Here is a 26,671-nt window from a genome sequence, read left to right on the forward strand (position 1 = left end):
AATAGAATCTTGTCTCTTTATGTTTTGTCTCATGTTTTGTGTAAACTTTATGACAATGTTATGTTTTGTGTAAGTTAATGGTGTTTTGAACAAGTGATCTTTGACTGATGTTTTGTGTAAGTTAATGCTTCTGACAATTTAAGACTTAATGTCTTGATTAATATGAACAACATTTTGTGCTCATTACCTGTTTACAATTTATTTTCTGGTGCACAATTAATTCATTACACCTTATAAACAAAACAATGAGATAGTTTAATACATCTAATGCCATAAATTGTAAACAAAAATTTCCATTAATTCATTTGAAGTTTACATAATTTTTCTTCGTGACTGATTTTAACCAAACCCATCACAAGACTACAACAACTTAAACCAAGCATACTATAACAACTTAACACAAGCATACTACAACAATCTTGTTATTATAGAACTCTAATGCCTAAATCTTGAACTTCAAAATCACTGCAAACATGATCAAGCAAAACATGAAGACCATTTTCATCTGATACATCTTCTTCTGCATTATGGTAACTTTCAACTTTGTTTTTTCAAGCTTTTTCACTGTTATTTCCAACTTCACCAATGCAACATTACATTTCTTGCAGTCACGATTTTCACTCTTTGTACTTTCACCCATGGCTGTGGCAAATTCATCGTCCCATAAAAACAAGTCACAAGAATTAAGACCCTGCAAACATCAACAAAAATTGGCATAAAACACATATATTTCATGAGTCAAATTAACCCAGCCAAATATATAAATCATACGACATATTACCCCAGCCAAACGACACTTCCAAAACTTCCGATTTCTATTTTGCATTGTATTTGCTACCCACATCTTCATTGGCAAACGACAACCACACTGGGGAACACTCGAAATCTCAAGCGAGTTGCTGCTTCCATTGCTGTAGCTTTGATCCATGCCTATTAGTGATGATGACGACGAAGAAGATGATGAAGAATAAGACTGCGCAGCCTTTGATGATGGACACGATTTGCCAAACCCTAGTGTTCAAACTTTTTGATTTGGGGATTTTATGGTCTGTGAGGAAGAAGGAGGGAAAACGATGATGATGTGCCAACATGGCAATTGGTTAAAAAAATGGCATTGGTAACAGACACGTAGGATGGTAACCTGGTGTTATAGGTAAAAACATGGTTAAAGATTTAAATGGTTGGAATCTGCATTTGGTAAGGTATGCGCAACAAATTGTTTTTTAAAGGGGGCAAAACCAAATCTCGCTTATTTGGTAGGGGGTAAAAGGTATTTAACCCTTTTTTTTAATATGAGGCATTTTGATTATTACACTTTAAAGTGGGGCAGATTTGTAAAAAAGTTGATAGTTTAAGAGAATTAATTGATAGATGGCAACATAAAATAATGTCTAGACCTAGACTTAGGTTAGATAAGGAAGTTGAACATGTAGGTAATTGGATTCCAACATGGTCTAGTGAAAAAATATGGCAAGTTGAACATGTGCATATCAGAAAAACTTTCATTGTTGACACTTCAAAAAGAACATGTACTTGTAATTTATAGGAATTAGTATGCATTCCTTGTGGACATGCAGTATATGTATTTGGATTTAAGAACCAACTCCCTGAGGAATTATTTAATGATTATGACTTCAAGGATACATATATGGCATGCTATATTTTTAATGTAAGTCCTATTAGTGGACAAGACATGTGGCCAGAGGTTGATGTTGAAGAAATGTTACCTCCAGCCTACAAGAGAGGACCTGGAAGACCAAAGAAGTTCAGGAGGAGAGGACTTGATGAGGACTCTAACAAGGGAAGGACACATACAAGTTATTGTTACACGAGATGTGGTATAGATGGTCATAATGCAAGAAGTTGTACTAGTTTTGCGGTTGACCCTGAAACTCAAAAAATAATGGTATGCATGGTCATACATTTGTATCATTTACTAATGTTGTTGATATAATACCAATTGCATTTTTGTTATTAATTTAGTGTTGTATTTTCATATAAAACCTAAGAAAAATGAAGCACCAACTGCATCTGGTAATGCAACCCAAGAACTACATGTTTCTGGTATCTACATAAGAACCTAATGCATCTGTAACTGCAACCCAAGAAGCACATGTTTCTAGAATTTCAACACAAGCACCAATTGATATTGATCCTGGGTTTGAAATGCTTGTTACAGCATTCGAGGCAACACAACCTCAACCAAATGTGAATGATGTAACATTTGATTTTGTTCTTACTTCTCCACCTGCACATGATTCTAATATATCTCTTTTTGCACCTGATTATATTTTGTCTACACCTGTTGAACATGAGGTGCCTTAGGTAGCAGTAGGAACTCTTGAAGTTCTTAAACCAATTGATTTTCTGCAACTCACTACTCATATGTTTAAATCATATTGTTTATAAGATTTCCTCTGGTACATTATTTCATTTTTTATGCAGAAAAAGAAAAACCAAGTAAAGGTTTCAAGGAAATTAAACTTGAATATGAGGAGAAGCTATAGAACAAGGTTTCTAAAATGCATGAACCTCAAGGGAGAAGGAAGTGATCCATCACAACCTATGACTTTGTAGACATGAAACATCTTAGTGATGTATTTGAGATTATATCTTTATGCTATGTAATTTGAGAAAACTTAAAATGCATTTTGAAACCTTTTTGTTATATAATTTGGAACCTCTTAATTATGTATTTTGATACAAGTTCATGTGTATTGGATGACAAGCATATATGTCTTTTGAATTATATGCATTTTGGTTATGTTAGACAAGTTCACTTCGTGTCTTTCTACCTATACAAGTTTTGCAATTATTGTTATCTCAATTCATGAAGGTCATTCTTTAAGGTCAATAATTAAGGTACAAGGACGAAAATAAAAATAAACCCAAACTTACAGGGACAAAACCAATTAGATACTAACATTAAATTATTATATTCAAACACTTCACATTCATCTAGTAGACACCTTTGAATGAAATTTGTGCATTATGTACTTACAGTTTTGTAATTCTTGCAAAATCTTCAACTTCATTCATTAATTAACCATTACATGAACAAAAGTCATAAGCTCCTAAACTTACAGGGACGAAACACGATAAATGCAGGATCTAATTATTATATTTAAATTATTTTACAAACATCAAGTACAGATCTTTAAGTATGCAAAGAACAATATCCAAGAGACAATTATCAAAATCTTAAACAACTTGGTTTTGTTCCTTTCGATTTCAAACTTCATCTTCATCTCCTCATTTTTCCTTCACTTAGAGTCTTTTATAATGCTAGTTAAGTCCTTCACTACCTCTGGGCAATTGCAAGCGGTTGGGATTCTAGATTCACTTGATGTGTTGCGAACATATGGAGGATGGCCGTCAAATTCATTATCCCATATGAATAGCTTACGACTACTCACTGCCTATGAGTTTGAACAATGGAAATTATCATAATTATATGAACAATGTACAATGAACAATGAACAAATTAAAATCAAATTTACCCCTGAATTTGCACATTTCTAATATCTCCTTTTAGAGAGTGAAATAGAAATGAACATGAACATCCTCATTGATCTATTACAACCATATTATGGGATTTAAAACGAGGTTGAGTTCCCAACAGAGGAGTTAGAAATGTTTTAATTTTTCAGAAATGGAAGAAAGAATAAGTTAATGCAAGATTATGCATAAACGGAGGAAAATAGAAGATAATATTGGAATGAGGAAGAAGATGATGATTTTGAAATAACACTTTATTTTATATCTGGTCCTTCCTTTTAACACCCCTAAACTACACAATCCACGTTACCATCTGATTCATTAACTGAAACTCAAAAAATATAAAGTTACATCAACAATGTTAGCCACATCGCTTTTTATAACGAGAGGCTGGCGTCGGGGACTAAAACCAAATGCAATTCAACATTTAAGGACTTTATCCATAAAAAAAATGCATATACTAAAAAACAAAAATACGCCAACTTACAGGGGTCAATTGACTATTTAAGCCTAAATTCTTCTACATAAGAGTTATATGTCGATCTTGTAATACATTTTAGAAGGTGTGTGAGAAATATCTGAATTTCTTGAAATATGTTGAAAGTACAATTCTAGACCAAGTGAGGGGGGGGGCTTGTTTGTACTTGGACCATTCAGGTTGGACACTTTGGAAATAAAACAACTAATAGAGTTGAATTTGCTCATGCTACATTGAAGAATTGGTTGGGAAATAGTAAAAGTTATTTATGCAGAGATTAGGAGTCCGTAAATCAAATGATCTAAAATCACCATAACGAGATACAAACATCATTTGGTCGCAACATCATGGTGTTTGATCACAGATTTAGAGAAATTGGATAATGTATCTCGAGTAGTCGTGGACGTGGGAATAGGCCATGTCAACTAACAAGGACCTACGATCTAGCCTACACAGGCCCAGAACGGGCTAAGATTTTTTTCAAATAGAAAAGATTTAGGTTTTTTTATAAGCCTATTAGGTAAAAAAGACTAGGCCACAGGCCATAAAAAAACCTTTGAAGTCTATCAGATTGGCCTATTTAAATAAACATGAATATTATTATTATTAAATTGTATTTTGTACTTGGAATTAAATTACAAAAATAAAGCTTAGTTATCTTGAACAACTTATGAAAATAAGTTAAAAAACTCTAATGAACAATGCCATAAATTGTTGTCATAAGTTATTTTCATAAGTTCTCTCAAATAAATAGTATCACAAAATATATGCTAATAGGTAAACTCGAATGAGTCAATAAAAATAAATATTTAGTCTCATATTGATATTTTGATTTGTTTGTCTATTTAATATTAATTGAATTGCTTACTTACAAATGTTCAAATAAAATATGCTTTTAAGTAAGCTAGTAGGTCAATCAAGCCTTAAAGAAGGCTAGGCTCGGGCCTACAAGTAAGCATATGATAAGCTACAGGTCGGACTTATGCTTTAGATTATTTAGCAGGTCAGGCTCAGGCTTAACAAAGTCTAACTCTCCCTATCCTGTTCCGGCCCCTGCGAGCGAAATTGAATTTATGTTATCACAAAGCCAAGCAAGCCGAGAAAGTGGGTCTAGATAGCTAAAAGTGTGGATGTACAATTAAGAAGACGTATTGTCTTTCATGTGCTTGTTTAATTTCAAAGAATATGAAACTTGATAGCCCAATACAAATGGATGAAGTTTACATCCACTGGAAAATGATTTGGTTTGATGATGATGGTGTGATGAAGGACGACAAATCAAATATATTTACTATGACCGAATGGAAAGTGATTCAACGAAGATTTTTTAAAGTCGATGACAACATGAAACACCATCTCAAAGAGCAACCGAAGAATATTGTCTATCCAGAAACCACAATCACAACTGGTGAATATAAAGGGTGCTCCTAAGATGGTCAAATAACACAAAGTGACAATTCGACAATGTGATCTCCATCCTATTTTGATAAACTTTTTACGATTTCTCCAACTCCAAAATCTCAACAAAAAAAATAAAATATTCGCATTAGCAAAATATCTCCTTCACCACCTTTACCAAATATATATAGATTGTTATCTCTACGCAACAAAACACACAAAACTCGTATATGACTCAACAACTTTCACTTCCATCATCTTAATAAGTTGCTTCAAAACTTAAAACATTATTAAGATTATTTTGTGAAGTCAAATCTAGATAAAGTTGAACATACCCTTATCAAATTATTATATCACAAAAATATGGGCCCGTTTTTCTTTACTTTAAAAAAATAATTTTTTTCTTTGTATTTTTAAAAATAGATTTTATAAAATAGTTTTTTTTTAATTTTATAAATTTTTTTATATTTGGTTTTTTTAAATTGAAAAATTAATTTTGACATCCTATAACATAAAAGATCAAAATATAGTTGAAATTATAATTTTTTTCAAAAATTTGCATTTTAAAAATGAATTTTATAAAAAAATATTTAAAATAGCTTCAAAATTAAGTGATTTTTTAAAATTTTGATATCTAAAAAAAGTTTCAATAAAATAATGAACACCTAAAATAACATTTTAAAAATAATTATTCAAACTAAATTTTCATTTAAAACTTTTATAAAAAAAATTACAAATTTTTGTAATAATATAAAAATCATTTTTAGAAAAAAACCGGAACCTAAGTCTTTTAAAACCTCTAATATATTTGAGGTTAAATTACACTATTAATCTTATATTATCATCACTTTTTCAAATAGATCATTACTAACTAAAAAGGTTCTTATTAAAACCTTATGTTTCTGGTTATTTTTTCCTTTTGATCAAATGTTAGTGAAATTTAAGAATCATTTATCAGTTAATAACTCAGTTGTATCAACTTTATCAAATTAACAGAATTTATCTGGAAATTTGGAACACATCACAATTGAAGAGATCTATATATATGCTTAATCGTATCTTAGTTTTCTGTTAGCACTTATTTTGAGTTTATCCAAAGTTCACTATATTACATATATATGTTTAGTCTCTGTAAATAATTATAATTGTATTAGTCTCCGGAAGATTTTTTAAAAAAAATCTTTTAAGTAAAAAAACATCTATGTTCATATCTTGACACAAAAATCTCACATCTGATCCAACTGATCCAACGAATCATTTTTCATTTAGTAAAAAGAAGAAATTAATCTCATTTTTAAGTTGCTCGATTTCATTTGATGTTACAATGATGAATTTCATAATTGTTAAAAGAACTAATGTATGTATTTTTTTTTCATTTGAATGGATTTTCTGGTTGATTGTGTATGGCTTTTGTTCATTTTAATTCATTGCATGAATTTGATTTGGTTTCTTTTCTTAGTCATCCTTCTACGTGACGGTGGAGGTAATTAAAGGTGTGTAGCCGTAGGATATGGAGTGATCAATGGGGAAGGGATGAAAGGCGGTTAGAGTTTGAATAAAGAGATTTCAAGATTTAGAAGATTGAGTTTTCCTTTTATGTTTTCTCAGTCTTTTTTTGGTTTCAAGATTTTGGGATTGAGTTTTCCTAACAAAACAAATTCAAACTTTCTTTAAAAGAAAAAGTTAACACATGAAATTGTCACAATTATATTTTTATATTATGTTGCATTTTCTTCTTTTTCTACCCCTAAGTGTTGGTCACAACGACTCTCTATAGTGGGATCATTACTGTTCACGCATCCAAAGGTTGCAGAAATCCAGTTAACAGATCATCCCATCTTTAAATCCCAAATGACAAAACTGATTGCACTTTAGGCTATTGTGCCGACATACAGTCCAAAACTTATTAAAATGTGGTAATCGTCATCCACCTTTACAAACAAAGAGAATAAATGACAACAATGCAAAGAATACAACTTTTCATTAACTATAAAAAAAACAAAAATATACAACATTAAATACATAATAGGCAAACAAACTAAAAGAATAAGGTGCTAGTTTATATTCATCAATATCTTTGCCGTGAGAAAGTTGAGGATCCAGTATTATATGTACCTCTGGAGGATCTGCTAGGAGAATCCATTGAGTTCCTGTAGGGAGAGTAGGCAGATTTGGCAGCTTCTGGCACAGAGTCCAAAGGAATAGATTCTGCAAAGCATGCCGTATTAATGCGTGTCCGCTCAAGTTCTGATTGAAGGAACTCTGAGCTGTACTGCTGTGCAAGAGACTGAAATGCACAATATACAGATTTAGACAGTAAATTTAGAAGTAGAACTCAACATATAAATAGTTTATTAGATGCCAATATAAATAATCTTTTCCATACAATTAAGTCATTTTGCAAAGTATAGAAACATTAAAATAAACCTCATTTTCATAATGGGAATACATGTCTCAACAGTTGCATCACCCCCAGCACAAATCAAGGGAACAATATAATCACTAGTTTAATAAAAACATTCTCAAAATTCAGACAGATTAAATGAATACTATTTTAATCAGTTGCTTACAATGAGCTCGTCTGGTGATACAGTTGTTCCTTGTTTATCGTCTGCAATTGCATCTTCACTACCACGAGTAGCCCGACGATTATGTCCTGGATTCTCAACAACGTCAGTTGCACTCTCCGTAGCTTTTTCCAAAAGTAGTCCTTGTAAAGACTTCAAGGAATCTCTTGCATCAGGTGTGAAATATGGGTTTAAAACCGTCTCGAAGTACTCAAGCTGCAGGAATACATGTCAGTTAATCAAGAAAAGAACTATAAATGATATAAGCACCTCATGTTGTAGCAAATTTATTGAAAATAATGTCATGAAGAGAACATTTTGTTGGTGTTCATACCCAACCTGAGCTATATAGGTCTTACTTGGGATTACTAATGTTAGAGATTGTTAGAGATACATCTAATTAGTTAGGAAGGAAGGACAGATGTTGTCATTCCTAACTAACTAGATGTATCTCTAACAACGTCTGACTAGGAAAGACCAGTGAGAAATAGGAAAGCTTGTCTAGTAAGAAAACAATAAGTGTATCTTTAAACATTAAAAAAAATGATCTCAAGGTTGTGTAAGAAAGAATATAATATTTAGAGATTTTGTGTAACTAAGACATTTGATTACAATTGTAAAAAGTAATTTTTTTTACTTCATAGTGCTATTAATTTTCTTTACAGAACCTATTCAAAGCAACATATCAAAAAATTAGAGATTTGATTATTTTGCAGAAGCTTTAAGATTCTAAAATCTAAGGGGTTGGAAGGTTAATGCATGCAAGGAACTTCAGTGAGGGCTTCATATGGCATATCAACTATCGTATAAGCCTTCATATGCCACAGTAATAAAACATACCTCAAGCATGAGTTGACCGAATCCATTTGTATCAAGTAACCTAAGATCTGTGCTTTCATTTTCGTGAAAAATGCTGATGAACGTGTCAATCAAGCCTTCCACGAGAATGCCAAGTGTTTTATCCAAGAGAGGTTTAGCACCAGCAAAAACCTATGACAAAAACAGTTAACCTCAGCAGTCTACTATTGAGCAAATATAGTGGAAAAAATTCTTTTCTTAACTAGTGCAGATCAGATACTGTTCAAACTTTTTAAGAAACTAAGTTTAGCAAGGAATAGGATCTTCTTGTGACTTAAAATACTCAAACAAGGTTCACACAAAAGGTAAAGCTAATCTGAATACAATATTCCTTCTTCAAAATCCATTTGACATATGCCAATGTCAAACCCTTCATCAGGACAGCAGTCCTGATGAGTATGTAGATTTAATAATCTACTTCAAATAGGACATGTTTTCCTACACTGAGCAACATCTAGGTATAATTGGAAGAAAGTTTTTGGTAAATCAAGTAAAACTCAGGCAGATAATCAAAGTTGGAGCAATTCTTCTTTAGCATTTTCACATGTCTTGTCCAGATAGAGTAAGTATAATAAGGCTGATTTATCTGATACCAGTTTTTTGGTGTCCTTGGTTGGAAAAGAATGTTCGACCTTGAAAGAAAACATCCAATCACAAGGTTTGCTTTTGCTACCCAGTATTTTCATGGCTTTGTGGAGTTATGCACATGATGTATGCCTTAGAAAATCTCTTGGCAGATATAAAGAGATCCGTAGATGTTTTACATTTTTAAGGATGATATTGTATCATCAAGATTCTATATCTTCCTTCAAATAAAACTTATTCCTTCAAATAAAACTTATCTTTTGCATCTTAAAAAAGTGTAGAGTTTGAACCCTTGTCACATGCAATAATTACCTCTGCATGCACAGCTACCAATGTGTGAAGCAACTCTACTGCTGCGTCGCGGACACCCTGAAAGAAACAAGGATAAAATGGAAATTCATATTAAAACATAATTTTCCAAAATCAAAGCAAAAATAATTTTGGAGAGAAACAGAAACAACTAATAAAAGCAGTCAAATTTACAATAAACACTATTGTTGCTAGGGTCCTCACTTTTACTGAAGGTGCTGCACCCCATTGAATGCCAGAATTCAACAGATAACTCGTAGCAGCAGATCTGATATAGGTTGCCTGATTAGAGCACAAGAAATTGTCAGTCTACTGAATAGTGAAAGCGAGACTACAGAGTGCAGCTTTTTTTAACAAGAAATGGTATACTTATTACTACAATCATTGTCCTTCCTGCTTCAGAATAAACAGTTTTATTCTGGACCACTATTAGCTAACTTGAAATTTATAACTTTGCATAAATTTAGCAGAATACTGAGCTGCGCAGGATACAAACTAGTAGACCTGGAGGAAGAGAAACTTATGACTACTATCCATCACCACACAAAACCTTAAAATTATTTTATGCAGAATAATGCAACAACTTGATGTTTAAGAAGCAAAAGGCAATGCCTTTTATTCCAACTGATGCTTTTTCCATAAACCGATCATGAGAATTGTTAAACATAATACGATTTGGAAAAGTTTCTTTATGAAAATCAATAATTGCAATGGTATTCACAAACAAAAAAAGTAATAAGAATCTCATATAACTCTAATATCCTCTATATCATCTACTTCCTTCCCAGTTAAAATTTATAGGAAGGGATTAGCATTTTCCAAATTACCTTTGCAAAAGTATAATGTTCAAGGACCTTCTCTTCAAGCCCTGAGAAACAAATTACAAGATCTTGTACATCACTGTTGCCATCATCCTTCCCCCTGAATTAAAGGAAATCAAGAATCAGAATGTACTAGTAAATACAAAGTATGCTAAAGTATTTTAATAAAACACGTATCGTGTGATAGATATGTTTTATTAAAATATTTCTGCCTACTTAGTCGGTTAAAATAGTCAGTCACATAGGCAAGGATAGAAGAGGATAAATTTAATCAGTTAAAAAATTACTGAAGTTGAGTTATTTAGGTTGCTCAGGGAGAAACCCTCTTAGCAGTCAATTTTATAGATTTACACCATTCCCAAATATACAAAAGACTCGACACTAACCCTTATTAATATCGACAAGGAAGCTAATCATGATAATTAATAGACCCCTACTAATCCTAATTTGATGAAGCAACAAATTATAAAATATAAAGAAATATGAAAACCGATTTTTAAAGTAGTGTTTGGATTGGTGGTACTTGTTAGGAGACTGGACTGGACTTTTGAAACATGGACTAATGCAAATGGGGTAACAAAGATCCAAACAAACGCCCGCACGCTCGGGCTCAGACATTTAGAATGTGGACAAATGAGGGGGGAATAACAGAAATCTTGGCCCTATAATAGATCTAGAATAGACACTACGTCCTAGATCCATTGAGCCACCCTTATCAAGCGACCTAGTTACGTTCCATATGTTGAGTCTTGACTGGGGGGGTGTTGAGATTCTGAATGTCCCACATTGAATAGTGATATGGCCTAATATAGTGGTTATAAATGGGAGGAAACCTCACCCCATTAGATAAACTTTAGAGTTGAGCTGGGCCTAAACTCAAATTCTAAGATGGTACTGGAGCCTATCTTAAATATGATGAACCACACATTATCAAATCACCTGAACCACGTTCCATATCGCAGGTCATGGTCGTAAGGGATGTTTGTTAAGAGTCTCGCATTTGATAGTTATATGGTATGAAAAGTGGTCATAAGCGGAGGGCAACCCCCACCTCTATGAGCTAGCTTTAGAGGTTGAGTTAGACCAAATTCTAAAAATAGAGATAAAATTGGATTAGAATAAGCTTTGTATCGATCCTATTATTGAAATAAAATATTTTAAATATCCCAAGACAGAAAGACCCTTGAAAAGGAAAATATAATATGGGCTCCGCAAAATATATATGTTAACAATATAATAATGTACCTGGAGTGCTGCCAGATATGTTTATATTTATCATACAACTCGTAAGAAAGTTCATCTTTGCAATATCCAATATTGCTTAGAACAATCAATAACTGTTGATGGGGATCAGAAACGCCCCCTCCTAAATCAGAAGGTGCACTTTCTTCTACTTCATGTGTATATCCATTAGGTAAATGGGAGCCTTCTTCATGTGAGTTATGTTGGCCTAGTTCAATTCCAATACGCTCTAAATTACCTGACAGTCGACCATAAAAAGCAATTGTCACTGAAAATTCAAGTGTTCCGACACTATTGTTCTTTCACCATCTTGCTTTTATTTCATTTCATTTTTTTTTTCTAGAAAAGTACGTATAGAGTGAAAGATTGAGCAAACTAATTCAACATACCAGCAAAATCCAGGAAACAGTTTAGAAATGCAAGTCTAACAGATTCTTGAATTTCTTGAAGTTGGATAAATGTATCCTCTGATTTTGTTGCCTCATTCCTTAAGGACCGAAGCATCCTAAAATGATCATTATATAAATATTAACACCAATAGTTAGATATAATACATATCAAGACAAGAAAGATTAGGAGCCAATTCTGTCAGGGAGAACATTTAAAAGGTAACTACTTCTGAAAAGACTATCAAACAAAATTTGCATTGACATGGTTAGGTATGTTAAAAGAAAATCAATAGACATACCATTATTAAAAAGTTCAGCAAATCCAGCAGTACTATTAAAAGGATTTGAAAAAAAGAATATTAGAATAAATAAAATACTTTTCTGTAAATTGTTTCGCTAAATTTGAGTTTTGAAATTTGTTATATCCTTGTGGCACCGATTCATGTAGATGGTGCCATCTATTGAGATTAGTTTAGGAGTTGTTGCACAAGCCACCTTACAACACACTCACTTTTGATACAAGCAATTGCTATGCCATAACATGGCTTTGCATGGTTTTTACTGCATCTTATTTTTGTATCATGTATCTGCTGAATGATGCCCAACACGGGGACATAGTATCATATCTTGGGCAATGGATGCGACTATAGATTCACAGCTATAAGACAGTTACTTAATGCATTATTCCAAACAGGGTTCATAAAATAGTCCTAAAATTATTTTCAGAAGTTTGTCAAGAAACTCTTCAAAATATAACCTAAATCCTATCTATTAGCAAAGTGTTTAATCTGAGGCCTCCTTCTCATAATCATAAATATTCAAGATCTGAAGTCAGATGAGCTAATTAATGACTAATTAATGACCAGACATATGGAGCATTTACAAATTAAGAGGTGAAATGATCATGAGCCAGGTTTTGAATATGAAGACATAGTTGTTAAATAAGATTATAAAGTTCATATAATTTTCATTGAGCAAAAACTCTGTTGTTTAATCCCAGGTAGCGTCGTGTAGCACCGACCCTTTAAAATGCTATAGGCTATAGCGGTATTGCAAAGACTATCAAACATGCGTACAAAGTAAAAATAAATACTCAAAAATAGAAAAACACACAATTAAACAGACCTAAACACAGAAAAACACAATTAAACAGACTGTCATACTTAACAACTAAAGAACCTATAGTTCGGAGCAATAAAAAACACAGAAGAACACAACATAACCAAATTTAGAGAAGAAGAACAAAATGATTGTTTGAAATAAAGGACATAACAAAATGAAGGACAAAATATTATCCATATAAGGGTTTGAATTGATATTTTACCCTTAAAAAAAGAGAACGGATTTAAAAAAGGAATTTGAGTAACGTTGCCTGAAAACCCTAATGACAGACACAATAATAGCAGCACGGGCCACAAGTTCGCCGCAATTGGTCACAGCAATTATTGAGCGGCTAACAGGCCAAAAGCGTTGCGCCGAACCCTACCAACGCTACGCTGTTCTGCTATAGCGCTCAATTGACAACCTAGGCAGAAACCCATATCAAATCCTATATGATTATATTTAGACTTACAAATTGATCTGATCCATTGCTGAAGCTACAGCTGAACGGAATGTTAATGGCAGGTAAGAGATTGCATATGGGGATTTGTTCCTTTCAAGAATTGAAACAATAACCCATGACACATCCTTTGACACCTCTTCAACTGATGCTCGCATCCAAGAGCAAAGCCTTAGAACATAAATTCTTATAACCTCTGGTTGCAGTGTTCGCAAAGCAACAACTGGATCAAAAAGAAAGAAAACACTCAGAATATTAACAGATCACAGTAACTTTTAGATCAAGTTAATTTGATACCTGCAGCCGGAGGAGCTGCTTCCTTCAATTCCAATGCTGCACATGCTTTAGATATATCATCAATGGCATCACTCATGTAGGACTGGAGGACATTCGATTCCTCTAGATCATGAAAAATGCTAGTGACCTGCACCAATGCCAGATTATCAGGATTTGTATGCTGGATTAGAATTTGGCATATAGCGATGCATGCAAAGCTAATAGGAAAAATAAGAAAACCATATTCCTGCCTAGTTGACAAATCAACCATTTTGCAATTAACACTTCTCTAAATAACTGAATTAGGATTTGGCATATAGCCATGTAGGCATCCCTATGACCATATGTTTATGAAAATAGACTTCCAAATATAACAAATAGGACTGATATAGTGAGACCCGGGGAGGAGTTAAGCTACAAAAATTAGCCTGAATAAACTAGTTATCTAGGTTAAATTCAGAAGACTAACCAGACTTATAGCACTAACAGAATATAAAAGAGAGACAGTGATCACTATAAAGAGACTGTAAGGTGGGAAAAACATATTTTCATAGCCAAAAGGATTAAATATAAACTCTGAAAATATTATGTTTTTGTACTTGTAGTTTTCGTCCCTAACTAAATTTTATTTATTTAGTCTCTACATTTAACAAAAAAATAGTATTTTTAGTCCATACAGTGAACACAATTACCTTGACCCCATACAGTGATATTGTGCTGCATATCATTGCGGAAACTTCATCAAGGGAATGACTTGAGTATTTCCCATCTCCAGCTTTTTCTTCAATTTTATTTGCAGCATTATTGGAATTTGAATCTGTGGGAACTTGAGAAGACTAGACAAGAAAAAGATTCCACAACAACACAGTGGATGTAATTATGTATGAAAATTCAAGAAAATAAACAATGTTGAAATAAGAAATATAGAATGGTAAAATACATAAACAAGATACTAAATGGGTTTCCAGAAGAATCCAACAGAGTCAAGATTACAGAGAAAGAGAAATTGAAAACTTGAAAACATGCCTTAAATCAGAATCAAAATAAAAGGTTATAAATTGCTAAAGCATACGCATACACCAAATTAAAAGTTTTTCATAATACCTTAGCAAATTTTCCACTGAAAACAGAGAGTGCAATCTTCCAGAAGGCTGGTATATAATGGATGATTACAGCAGTTAATCTCCGGATATACCTTCCCCTTAGACCATCCACTTCTTCACCAGTTAGATCTACTGGATGAGACTGGACCGCGGGATAGGTATTACCAAGAGAGTTGTTGATATCTGACTGACAATAGTTATAGAAAAGAATATTAAAAAGAAAAAGTTAAGGAATTGGTACCCCTAATTAGTCGGTCCCTAAGCCGAATACCGAGTTTCAAAATAAATAAAAATTCAACCATTTTACAATACAGCTTAATGACATTTTGCACCTACAGGTTCGTTCAATTCTTCGTGAATCTGCTTCCATCTGGCATCAGAAAGAGCCTTTTCATGCAACTCGCTACGCAAATTTTCCATTCTGATCTCATGGTCTAATGTACACTGCTCAAGTAAACCACGTATTCTCTGATTCTGTGAAGGGAAAAATCCAATGGACTCAGCAATTTGGCCATCACTTGGAATGCGAAAATGGCAAGCTCTAAAATATTTGAAGTTTAAGGGGCAAATAACTAATAGGAAGTTGTACCCAACAAAAATTAAAATTAATGGGAAAGAGGGTACAATTCATGATTCTTAGTCTTTACACAGGTCTATAATTGTCAGGATATAGAATAATGTAGAGTGAATATTAAATATTGTAATCATTTGTGAATAGAGTAACAACTCTATTGTGAAGGGGAAACCCTGGGAGGAGAGATTTTTCTCCTATTTTCTTAATAGAATTGTTCTTTCTTTGGAATTTAAATCTTGGGTTCCTAACAATAATAGTAACAGCATCAACATCCCAGCAATTGGCATTCTTTTCCTTACTATTTGATACTTTTTGGTATACATTATATGGTCAAACAACTCTAGCAGGAAATATGAAAACAATTACAAGTACTTAAAAACACAACATGCATAGGATTTTTCAACCTGTATATTCAAATAGTGCCATACAGGATCTGACTCCGGCTCCAAATCCATCAACAACCTCACTGTATTCTCAAGCTACATGAAGAACAAACGTGTATTAGAATCACCTCACATACAGAAAAACACTAAGGCTATTACAATCATTCTCTAACTTGATCACCATATCAACACATAATAAAATACTGTTGTAAATAATCTATTTTTACTGAATTTAATTTTATTATTATTAGTAGTAATTCTTATTCAGACATTTAGCACATTAGTAAAATAGTAGCAACAAAATAAGACGGGAAACAATCATAGGATCACTGGTCCCAACAAGCAAAGATACTACATAATGAAATGCAACCTTGTTTGCATGTCAAAGCTTCTTTTCAAGTAATTCCTGGCAAACTGAAGAGATTGACAACTCACATTTGTTATATCTATGTGTGGATCTTCCATAGACTTGAAAAGCATGGACTTGAACTCATTCATTACTTTTTCAACCTCTTCAAGAACACGTTTCAGGATCCCTACCTGAATCTGAAGAAAGACCACAAGAATTAGCTTTAATAAGTAAGGGAATATGACAAAGTAACTCGGTACAATAACCAGATAAAAACCACATATATGATGTACCCTAATATATGCCTAAATGGAAGTCATTCTTGTATCAATGAATCTTGAGAACAAAAATTCAGGGGCATGTATACTAGAATTTCAAGAAACTCTAAGAGAAACTTGTTTTAACAATGATACAGTGGAAACCTACAGAAAGGTCGAAATCAATACAATAGTTTTATACATGAGAGGGCAGAGCAATTGACTTGGCCTTCTTGTATTCCCTGACAGCCAAATCATATTCACCCTTGCTAATGCTGCCACGAATAGTACTTGGTAGGTTGAAAAGTGTACGGAACCTCTGTAGCATTCCTTGAACAGTCCTAATTTTTTCTGCTTGAGCCTACAAAGTCATGAATAATAATTAACATATTCCAAAATCTAGAATAGCAGTCATAACTCTAGAATTCACCCACCTGACGCTCAAATAAAGGCTTCAAAGCACGATTAGCCTGCAAGCTAACTCCTTGAATAATATTATACAAATGAGAAGTCCCAGACCCTTCAGGGTCATCCTCAATTCGTCTTAACTTTGACTCAATATCTGTCAAATTAAGAAAGAAGAGCTTCACATTAAAATAAAGGAGGTGGTGGCGCTGTTGATATTTTATTTTTTTGCCTACATTCAGTGAAATCTAATGAGAAATAAAGAGTGAACTTGGGCATGACGCCTAACAGTATTCGCCCAAGAATAAAAGACAACTATATGGTTGAACTAAACTCAAGTCTGTACCATCAATTGTGGTTTTGCAGGAGACAAAGCAGTCAAAGTTGTCCTTAACTAACTGCTTCCTCTGCTCAGTACGACTTTTATAATCAGTCTTCAAAGCCAACGCGCCGGCCTCCAGATCAGCAGCACTTGTATTACAGTGTATCCGTGATAAGAACAATTTTGCATCAAATTTCTCCGAAAAATACAGCAATTTTTCTGTATAGTTGCATCAAAGACACTATCATATCACCATCAACACTTAAGTAGAAGCACATACATGCAAACCAAAAAGAGAACCTAAATAATAATAATAATAATAATAATAATAATAATAATAATAATAATAATAATAATAATAATAATAATAATAATAATAAATCATAATAATAATAATAATAATAATAATAATAGTATTTTGTTTTCCAACCAATCTAGGAAATACTTGCGGACAGTAATAATGATGATAAAGGTGATACTTGTTTTCCAACAATCTAGGAAATACTAGCGAACAGTTATTTGCTAATTGCTGCATGAACCAAATTTCCCTCAAGCGGAAATAGAACACTCAATTGAAATAGCCATGAGCTTAACACCAAAAAGAAACCATAAACATAATCTTATCCCATTAAATTGCAATTACGGAAAGGGATTATTTAAATCTATTAATGGCCTTCAGTTTTGTGAGAATATTCTTAATTTACCCCAGATGTTGGTTTTTCCCATGTTTATTGTAGGCTGATTAATACATTGGGTCCTGAGTCGTGGACTCATTAGCCCCCAAGTTCTGACATATACTCTTATTTAAGTGGCATAATCAGTAATTAAAAAAATCAAAAGGTGATGGCAACCCTAGACATCAAATTTTTTTTTATTCCACTTTCAGCAATAATACCAGAACCTGAGAACCCTAGTTGTGAAGCCTATGGTGTTTTTCCTCCACTCTCTTCATCTTTTGAACTCTAGTTTCAAACAGTTAAACAGCCTACTTAAAAGACTCTACAGACTAAGCCAGTAACCAATAAATTATTCCACATTCCAATTCGATTCTAGCATAACAGTCTACAGGTACAGTTTACCTTCCTTATACAGAACCTTCGCTCAATTTGAAAATCACGGAGGTACAAAGAATCTGTATTTATATTAAATACAGAGCAATACCTCATATGATGTAGTTGATTGTAAGAGAGCTTCCTAGGCATGTGTTTTCTATTAATCAAATCTTGTAACAAAATACTTAATTGGTAAAAATTATATTATTATTGCATTGTAAAATATAACTGCCATAAATAAACCGACTTTAAAAATGCGTAAATATGCTAAATAATATCTAACAACAAAAAAACAGTTACCACGTAGGCTGCTATCTAGATCCTTATCAGTCTTAGGAGAAGTATCTGAAGAAGACTCGGTGATCAACTTCAGTGTTCTATTGTCTATGATCCTGTCAAAACCAATACCAATAAACAATAAGGACTAATCCCTCAGAAAACTGAAGAAATGTGGAAAAGATGCCAGCTATAAGCGCAAAAAAATAATAATAAATAAATAAATAAGAGGAATATAACAAACACAATGCAAGATAAGCATTACAATGAACTTTACCCCAAACCCAGTGGATCAACACATTCCATGCCACGGGGAAATGACTGTAAGTAGGTAAGCCCCTTTCTAGCCACTGCAGAAGTTTTTCTTTCAAATTTTGGAGCCACAAATTTTTGAGCCACGGGTGCTGTTCTTGTTTCTCTCATTTCACGAACCCTACGAGCAAGCTGTCAAAGAAGCCCAACTACATTAAATTAAACAGAATTTCATAAGTACTTTCATTTAATATGCTTAATTTTCTAACTGAAGAAAACCAATATGAATAAGGCACTGAAACTTACAATCCTTCAAGCAAAAGAAATATTAATAACAAATAGTAACAAAAAATATGAAAAAGCAAATGTAGCATGGGTTGAGATCCCACGTCGACTAGGGATATGGCCAAAGTACTCCTTGAAAGGCTTTAGGCAAATTTTACTTACCCCAAATTTTAAGATAGTATCTAGATGTGTTTCCGGGCATGTATTTATCCACGCTATAAGTCCTACGCGTTAGGGGATGTTGTTATTTCCACCCGCATTTGTCCTTGCTTCAAATGCCCCCTCTTGGGGGTGAGGGAATGAGTTATGATCTCACCTCCACATATCTATGGTCAAAGTAGTCCTTAAAATGCTTGGACAATCCTCACCTCTAGATCTAGCTTTTGGGGTTGGGATAGGCCTAACCCAAATTTTAAGGGCATGCCTAATGTAGAGTATGAAAAGGGAGATGCTCATGATTCATTTCCATCCTAGATTCCAAGAGTTCTCACAGTATATTAAAACGGGAAAAGAACAAGCAATGACAAAAAGAAAAAAGAATGGCAAGCAGAAATCAAAAGCCAAATATAGTGCAGAAACATGAGATGCCAATAAATTGAATTGCTTTCAACTAAACAAGTAAACAGCCTTTCAAAACATATTAGGTCAAATTTCACCCTAGTTACAATGAGGATAGTATCAGGATCTAAGATGCTTCTAATTAGTAAGTCCAAGGTCATGGGGATATTAATAGTACTCAGGTTTTTTCTGTTAACCAACTGAATTGTTATCAGTACAAACATTAAAAATAATGAGTTTTTATTTAAATGGATGGAATAAATCAAAATGCAAAGATATACAATACTACAATAATCGTTAAAGAACAAGAAAGAATTGAATTAATAAAGACTAGTTCCTTAGTTTCATGTATACTATTTGCTTTAGAAAAACAATATTGGGATATTCATGTTGTCAAACATAGAGTAAAACACCGGAGAGTGAAACTGTAATACTTCACCATTATAACTGCTCTTCAATGTGGTTTTAGAATTTATCACATTATGGTTACTGAATGTCCGAGACTAAAGATCAATCAGCATTTCATGTAATTGGAATATTATTCAAAAAAGCATATTTAGAGAAATATGAAGGTAAATACTTCCAAAACATAGCATTAGATCCTACTGAAATCACGGGGTCTAGGTTCTAATGGATTTAAAGTAAAGAAAAATACTGATGAATAATATAAAAATTAGATGATTTGGTATGACTAAATGCAAAGCACTAGCACCGATTTATACGAGAGTTGGATCAATCATACTGGTGTAGTACTACTGAACTACTAGTAAAGCCCAAGTTTACCATCACAGTGAAACCTTTTAAAAAGAGGTGCTATAAAGATATGGCTATGTTCAAGGGTTCATGGCAGGGTTAGATCTGCATACTGGGCAACATTATCTTACATTTGGGAAAGACATATTTCATGATTCAAACCTGTAGTCCAAGGTAACATTGTAACAATTTCAACTGCTGCAACAAGTCTTTCCTTCTTAATACAACTACTAGAATAAGGAAACAAATATAGAAACATAATGAAGTCAGGAAGCATGTCCAAAGGACCAATTGGTTCTACTACGAAATATTTGAAAACATTAAAATATACTTTAACACTTCCTTTCAAGCTAAAGTTTTCTAAACTTTAAGATCGTTTGTTAAGGAGTAATATGGGCTCCAAAACTCCAGCTGGAAAAACAGCTCGAGAACACGGGAAACATGAATTAAACACTGCTAGAAAGTTAACTAGGTCAGAAAATCAGAATATGGCACAGCCAAGAAGGAAGTGAAACTACCAAAGAGGCACAGAGTGGAAGATGCAAGCAACCATTCACAGCAGCATCCAAATTATCTAAATTCATAAGAAAACAGCATTTGGAAACTAAAACCACAATAAAAGATATTCTAAGACACTGTATAGATAACCAAATATATTCCAACAGATTCAGCAGAATATCAGTGAAATGAAAAAACCACAAACTAACTATTATTTACATCAATTAATCATTATATCATCAGTTATTTCAACAATTAAACAATCAACAAACAGAATAAGGAAATTGAAAAGAATAAAGTGTGGCGTATATGAAGATGAACCCTAATTAGTAGCAATAATGGCATTTAGCATACCTCAGCTTCGTCAACATGCTTCCAACGACTAGGCTCCTCTCCATCCCAGGTCCGATCATCCTCCCGTGCCGGTGCTCTTCCAGTCCCCCGATTCTTCGACGTCGTAACCTGATCTTTAACATTATCCTCATCACCGCTGGATATGCTAAGCATCTCCACTTCGGAATCATCGTCGTCGTCAACCACTCTGCCTTTCGATTGCGGATGTTTCGCGCCGGCGGGAGGCGCTGACCTCTTAGGTTGAGAGGACGGAGGTTGAACGTAGTTGGCGACGGGTTTACGAGGATTGTTGGAGGATTTGCCGTAGTTGAGATCTCGCTGAGATTGCTCCTTTAACGCCATCTGGAGAAGCTCGTCCTCATCACTGTCGCTGGCCATTTCTTCGACTCTTCTCTGCTTCGCCGGTGAATGTGAACGGAATGGAAGAGAGAAGAGACGCGGTGGTTTGGTTGATTTTAGATCTGAGTCACTGTGTTGTTTTTTTTTCTTTTTCTTCCAAGGTGGAAGAAAGAAAGAATGTTCAAAGGAGAATCTTCTAATTTCAATGTTTTTTTTTTATTTTTGGTCAGTTTATTTGCTCTCTTTCTTTTTCTTCTCCTTCTTTTTTTTTAATTTTTTTATTGGTATAAATTTCTTTTCTTTTCTTTTTTTTTGAAAAATCTCTCTTCTCTTTAATATAACTAGTAACAAACTCGTGCATACGCACGGGTTCTGTTCTGTTACACGCATTTGAATACATCATTTATTTTTAATAAAATGTTAAAAATGAAACAAAATATTTAGATAACTAATTGATTATTTCGTATATAAAAATATTTAGATCAATAATAGATTTTTTCACGTATACCTTTTTTAGATAAAAATTATTTGATCATAAATACAATTTCTCGAATATAAAAATATTTAAATCAATAATAGATTTGTTCCCGTATATAGACTTCATTTTTGTTTAGGTATTATTTACAAAAATATTTGGATCAATAGTAAATTTCGTATATAAAAATTTTAGATCATTAGTAGATTTTTTCCCGTATACCATTTTTTAATAAAAAATATTTGGATCATAAATATCATTTTTCATAAATAATAGATTTTATATACATATACAAATATTATTTTTGTTTAGGTATCATTTACAAAAATATTTGGATCAATATTAAATTTTCGTATATAAAAATATTTAGATTAATAATAGATTTTTTCCTGTATACCATTTTTGGATCAAAAATATTTGATCATAAATATCATTTCTCGTATATAAAAATATTTAGATCAATAATAGATTTTTTTCCCGTATACAAACTTCATTTTTTTAGGTATCATTTACAAAAATATTTGGATCAATAGTAAATTTCGTATATAAAAATATTTAGATCAATAGTAGATTTTTTCCCGTATACTATTTTTGAATAAAAAATATTTGGATCATATATACCATTTTACATAAATAATAGATTTTTTTTCGTATACAAATATTATTTGTTTAGGTATCATTTACAAAAATATTTGGATCAATATTAAATTTTTCCTATATAAAAATATTTAGATTAATAATAGATTTTTCCCGTATACCATTTTTGGATCAAAAATATTTGATCATAAATATCATTTCTCGTATATAAAAATATTTAAATCAACAATAAATTTTTTTCCCGTATACATACTTCATTTTTTTAAGTATCATTTACAAAAATAGTTGGATCAATAGTAAATTTCGTATATAAAAATATTTAGATCAATAGTAGATTTTTTCCTATATACCATTTTTGAATAAAAAATTTTGGATCATAAATACTATTTTTCGTAAATAATAGATTTTTTTTTGTATACAAATATTATTATTTTTAGGTATCATTGACAAAAATATTTGGATCAATAGTAAATTTCGTATATAAAAATATTTAGATTAGTAGATTTTTTACCGTATACCATTTTTTAATAAAAAGTATTTGAATAATTATTTCATAACATTATTTCATAATCTGATATATTACTTTTATTATAAAGATTGATTTTTTCTTATATCATTTAATAATTATTTCATAACATTATTTAAATTTATAATCTTATACAAATTATAATTAATATTTTTCATAACATTATTTCATAATCTGATATGAATTATAATTAGTATTATTGAGTAAAATTAGTATTATTCTTATATCATTTAATAATCATTCATAACATCCGTTCATACAACGCATTCACCTACTTCTCTTAAAAATTACAGTAAAAAATATGATATCTAATAATGAAGAGTATAATAATTTAATATAAGATTGAAACTCTTTAACACAAAAATAAAACAAATTTATTAAATTTAATAATATTTAAATATTTTATCAATAACATTTCTAAAAAATATTTAAAACATCAAACAAATTATACATTACAAACCATTTACATTATACACAACCCATTATATTTTAATATATATCAATATATTTCATCTTAATTAATATATTATATACAATATATTAAAAAAAGACGGTTAAATACACAAATATTACGTATAGGCTTAAGAAATAGTAATAAAATACATTAAGTAATAAAATATTTGAGTATCAAAATACTCGTATTTTTAAATATTTAGTAATAAAATATTTATGTATCAATATTTTTTTTAATATTTGAGTATCAATATTTTTTAAAATATTTAGTAATAAAATATTTGAGTACCAATATTTTTTTTTAAAAATTAGAGCCATGAATAACAAAAATTGTTATACTTAAAATATATAAAGTATATTTAATTTTATAATTTAATGTTATTAAATCAAAAATTAAAACTAAAAATAACTATTCATATAATTCATTATAGTCATTAATAATATATTTACTATTCCATTATGTTAAATGCAAATTAACTATTATTTAATTATAAAAAGAATAACAAAGAAAATAAGTTAAATGCATATAATCTATATTTAGAAACTAACATAAAAATCAAATTAAAGGCAAATTAACTACTATTTAAATATAAAAAAGCAAAAAAAAACAACAACTTAAATACATATAATTTATACGGTCCACTTTTTTTTATATAAACTAAAACTTCATTAAAATGAAAAAAGGAGCACAAAATACACAAGGGGACCAAGCCAAAACCCCTTAGGAGTAAAGTCTAAACCTATTAAGAACACAATAACATAAATAGCATTAAAAAAAATTTATAGAGCAATAAAATTTCTTAATATTTTATAACAGGAAAATAGTAACACTGCATTAGAATTAGAATACAACATAAAGAGCAATAAAACTTTTGAATAGTTCAATAAGTTGTCCATTATTCCCACGCCACTATTATTTTGTACTGCATTAGGTATACTGTGCGCGTGTAAGTTTATCCAAAAAAGTAGATAATGCATCACATCACCTGCAACAAAAATTAAATACTAATTATACTTTCCATTGTGCAGCAAAGTGGTTCCCCATACAAATAACATTCAACTGTTTTTCTCTTACTCTTAGATTCAAATCAACTCTCTCCCTATCTATCTACTGATCTACACATATCTATTACTACGCCCTTTCAAAATGTTTTCACCTTTCTTTGATAAGCAAATTTATTTGATTGTAGAAAAATCATTTTGCAGAAAAATCACCCCACAAGTAAATAATCAAAACTAATTTGTTGAATAGAATCAAAGACACTTATGAAGTTGAAAAACTCAGACAATTTAAAATCAAATCAGACCTACAATCATTTTTAGATCTGAATAATAAATAAAAGATAAAAAAAACTTTATTATATGAAGTATCAATATAGAATTGACTTTTTCTTAAAAAAATAGAACTTGCAGAAATACTTTTTCTCAAAAAAACTAAAATGTCTCATTCATTCAAATTCAAGTTGTTGAGCATCAAAAAAGAACTACAGGACACAATATAATGAAAACCAAATGAAAAGTTAACTTAAAATTTATTAAATAAGGAAATCCATTATATAAGGCAAACAAAATAAATCTGATAATTAAAAATAAAATATTTAAATATTGTAAAAATAATCAAAATTGTTATTTAAATAAAGAAAATCAATAAATTTGAGAATAAAAAATTGAAAAATAAATGTTATAGGGTATTTGTAAAAAATAATGAAATCATAAACTCAGAAATTTGTAAACATAGATTTGTAAATAATCTTCTTATTTTTTTATCAATCAAGATAAAACTCTTAAAATTTGTAAAGATGAAATGAAGTGAAAAAAAAATTACCTGATTTAAGAGAGCTTGATAACATGTTTCTTCTTGATTTCAGTTTCATCCATGATTTTTTATTTTTGTTTGCAAGATAGATGTCAATCTGTTTGCAACAAAGATGACAGTGAAAATGAAGAGGACAAAAAAGTAGACAAAGAAGATAAACTAACCTTCAGTTAGATGAAGAAGATGCATAGTTTTCTTCAAAACCAGATAAGTTCCTGTTCGAAAATCAATCAACATAATATTCATTTAGATGGAGAATATGAACAGTTGTGTGTAAAACCACACAAATCCTTGTCCAAAAATCAGTAAACATAATACACTTGCAACAAATATTCATTTTTTTTAACCAAGAACATTTACATACCTCACTTATATAAAAGAGATGAACAATTACTTACCAACTCAAGAGAAAATCCCTGCAAAATGAAATAAACAAAACTATGAACCAACAAACCATTTTTCAATAATTATATTCTCGTATTTTGTTAAAAAAAATATGACATTAGATTTTCATAACCAACTTAAAATCTGACCAAAAACAAATATGTTTAAACATTAAGCTTTAAAGAAGATTAGAAATACCTTGTAATAAATTTAAGAAAGTGAGAAGAATAAGAGACATGTAGATAAAGAAGTAGAGAGAAAGAAATGAGAGAAGATAGAAAGAGTGAGAGGAAGAAGAGGAGACGCAGAAGAGAAGCATAAAGGTAGAAAGAGATTGAGAGAAATGATGAAAAATTTGAAGTGAGGACAAAAGTGTTCTATTGTGAGATTTTTTTAGAAAACCTTGAAATGACATGTTCGCAGTAAATAGTTGGCTGTAAATAGTTGTACAAAAAGTTGAATTAAATTTGTTGGTTTTCAAGTACATAGGACAAAAATTGGTTTTTATGTAACCAAAAGTACAAATTGGTTACAAAAAGTAAATTTTGGACGCAATTTACCCCTAGATCAATGAGGTGGAGGATAAAGAAGAAAGGTTAAAATTGTGTTTTCCAGAGCCATTAATTTTCTTATATTATAGATCATTATTATTATTATTTAAATTTGCACTTATATTAT

General features: G+C 31.4%; 2 protein-coding genes and 1 long non-coding RNA gene across 4 annotated transcripts; all 3 read right to left on the reverse strand.

Moving 5' to 3' along the window:
• Positions 1-442: 442 nt before the first annotated feature.
• Positions 443-928, reverse strand: LOC131650128 (uncharacterized). Its single transcript, XM_058919859.1, has 2 exons — positions 782-928; positions 443-691 (listed from the first exon to the last, which is right to left on the reverse strand). Exons 1-2 carry the CDS (start codon positions 926-928, stop codon positions 443-445), a joined length of 396 nt encoding a protein of 131 aa, XP_058775842.1.
• A 6,325-nt stretch (positions 929-7,253) lies between these two features.
• LOC131643690 (exocyst complex component SEC5A-like) lies at positions 7,254-21,952 on the reverse strand. 2 transcript variants are annotated; one of them, XM_058913982.1, is made up of 21 exons: positions 21,404-21,952; positions 18,981-19,147; positions 18,728-18,819; positions 17,400-17,594; positions 17,083-17,210; positions 16,851-17,009; positions 16,478-16,588; positions 16,064-16,138; positions 15,422-15,559; positions 15,087-15,272; positions 14,675-14,818; positions 14,004-14,130; positions 13,719-13,929; positions 12,146-12,261; positions 11,760-11,994; positions 10,521-10,614; positions 9,898-9,975; positions 9,697-9,753; positions 8,782-8,931; positions 7,945-8,157; positions 7,254-7,661 (listed from the first exon to the last, which is right to left on the reverse strand). In XM_058913982.1, exons 1-21 carry the CDS (start codon positions 21,779-21,781, stop codon positions 7,443-7,445), a joined length of 3,273 nt encoding a protein of 1,090 aa, XP_058769965.1. In that variant the 5' UTR covers positions 21,782-21,952; the 3' UTR covers positions 7,254-7,442. The 2 variants fall into 2 exon arrangements, with proteins under 2 accessions (XP_058769965.1, XP_058769966.1); XM_058913983.1 differs by having other exon boundaries at positions 18,981-19,164; positions 21,404-21,540.
• Positions 21,953-24,585: 2,633 nt separating this feature from the next.
• On the reverse strand, positions 24,586-26,289 carry LOC131613351 (uncharacterized). The gene is made up of 4 exons (XR_009287598.1): positions 26,192-26,289; positions 25,774-26,025; positions 25,619-25,706; positions 24,586-24,779 (listed from the first exon to the last, which is right to left on the reverse strand). It is a non-coding gene; the product is annotated as an uncharacterized LOC131613351 (long non-coding RNA).
• Positions 26,290-26,671: the final 382 nt, after the last annotated feature.

Source organism: Vicia villosa, linkage group LG1, assembly GCF_029867415.1.
Source record: "Vicia villosa cultivar HV-30 ecotype Madison, WI linkage group LG1, Vvil1.0, whole genome shotgun sequence".
Taxonomy (NCBI): Eukaryota; Viridiplantae; Streptophyta; class Magnoliopsida; order Fabales; family Fabaceae; genus Vicia; species Vicia villosa.

What these genes read in the sequence shown, in the direction of transcription:
- LOC131650128 (XM_058919859.1), bottom strand. Translation starts at nt 928, where the DNA reads ATGGATCAAAGCTACAGCAATGGAAGCAGCAACTCGCTTGAGATTTCG. An exon ending in GGAAGTGTCGTTTGGCTGGG is followed by an intron (nt 692 to 781) that starts GTAATATGTCGT and finishes TGATGTTTGCAG; the next exon opens with GGTCTTAATTCTTGTGACTT.
- LOC131643690 (XM_058913982.1), bottom strand. Translation starts at nt 21,781, where the DNA reads ATGGCCAGCGACAGTGATGAGGACGAGCTTCTCCAGATGGCGTTAAAG. An exon ending in GGCACTATTTGAATATACAG is followed by an intron (nt 15,560 to 16,063) that starts GTTGAAAAATCC and finishes TTCCCTTCACAG; the next exon opens with AATCAGAGAATACGTGGTTT. An exon ending in ACGAAGAATTGAACGAACCT is followed by an intron (nt 15,273 to 15,421) that starts GTAGGTGCAAAA and finishes AACTATTGTCAG; the next exon opens with TCAGATATCAACAACTCTCT.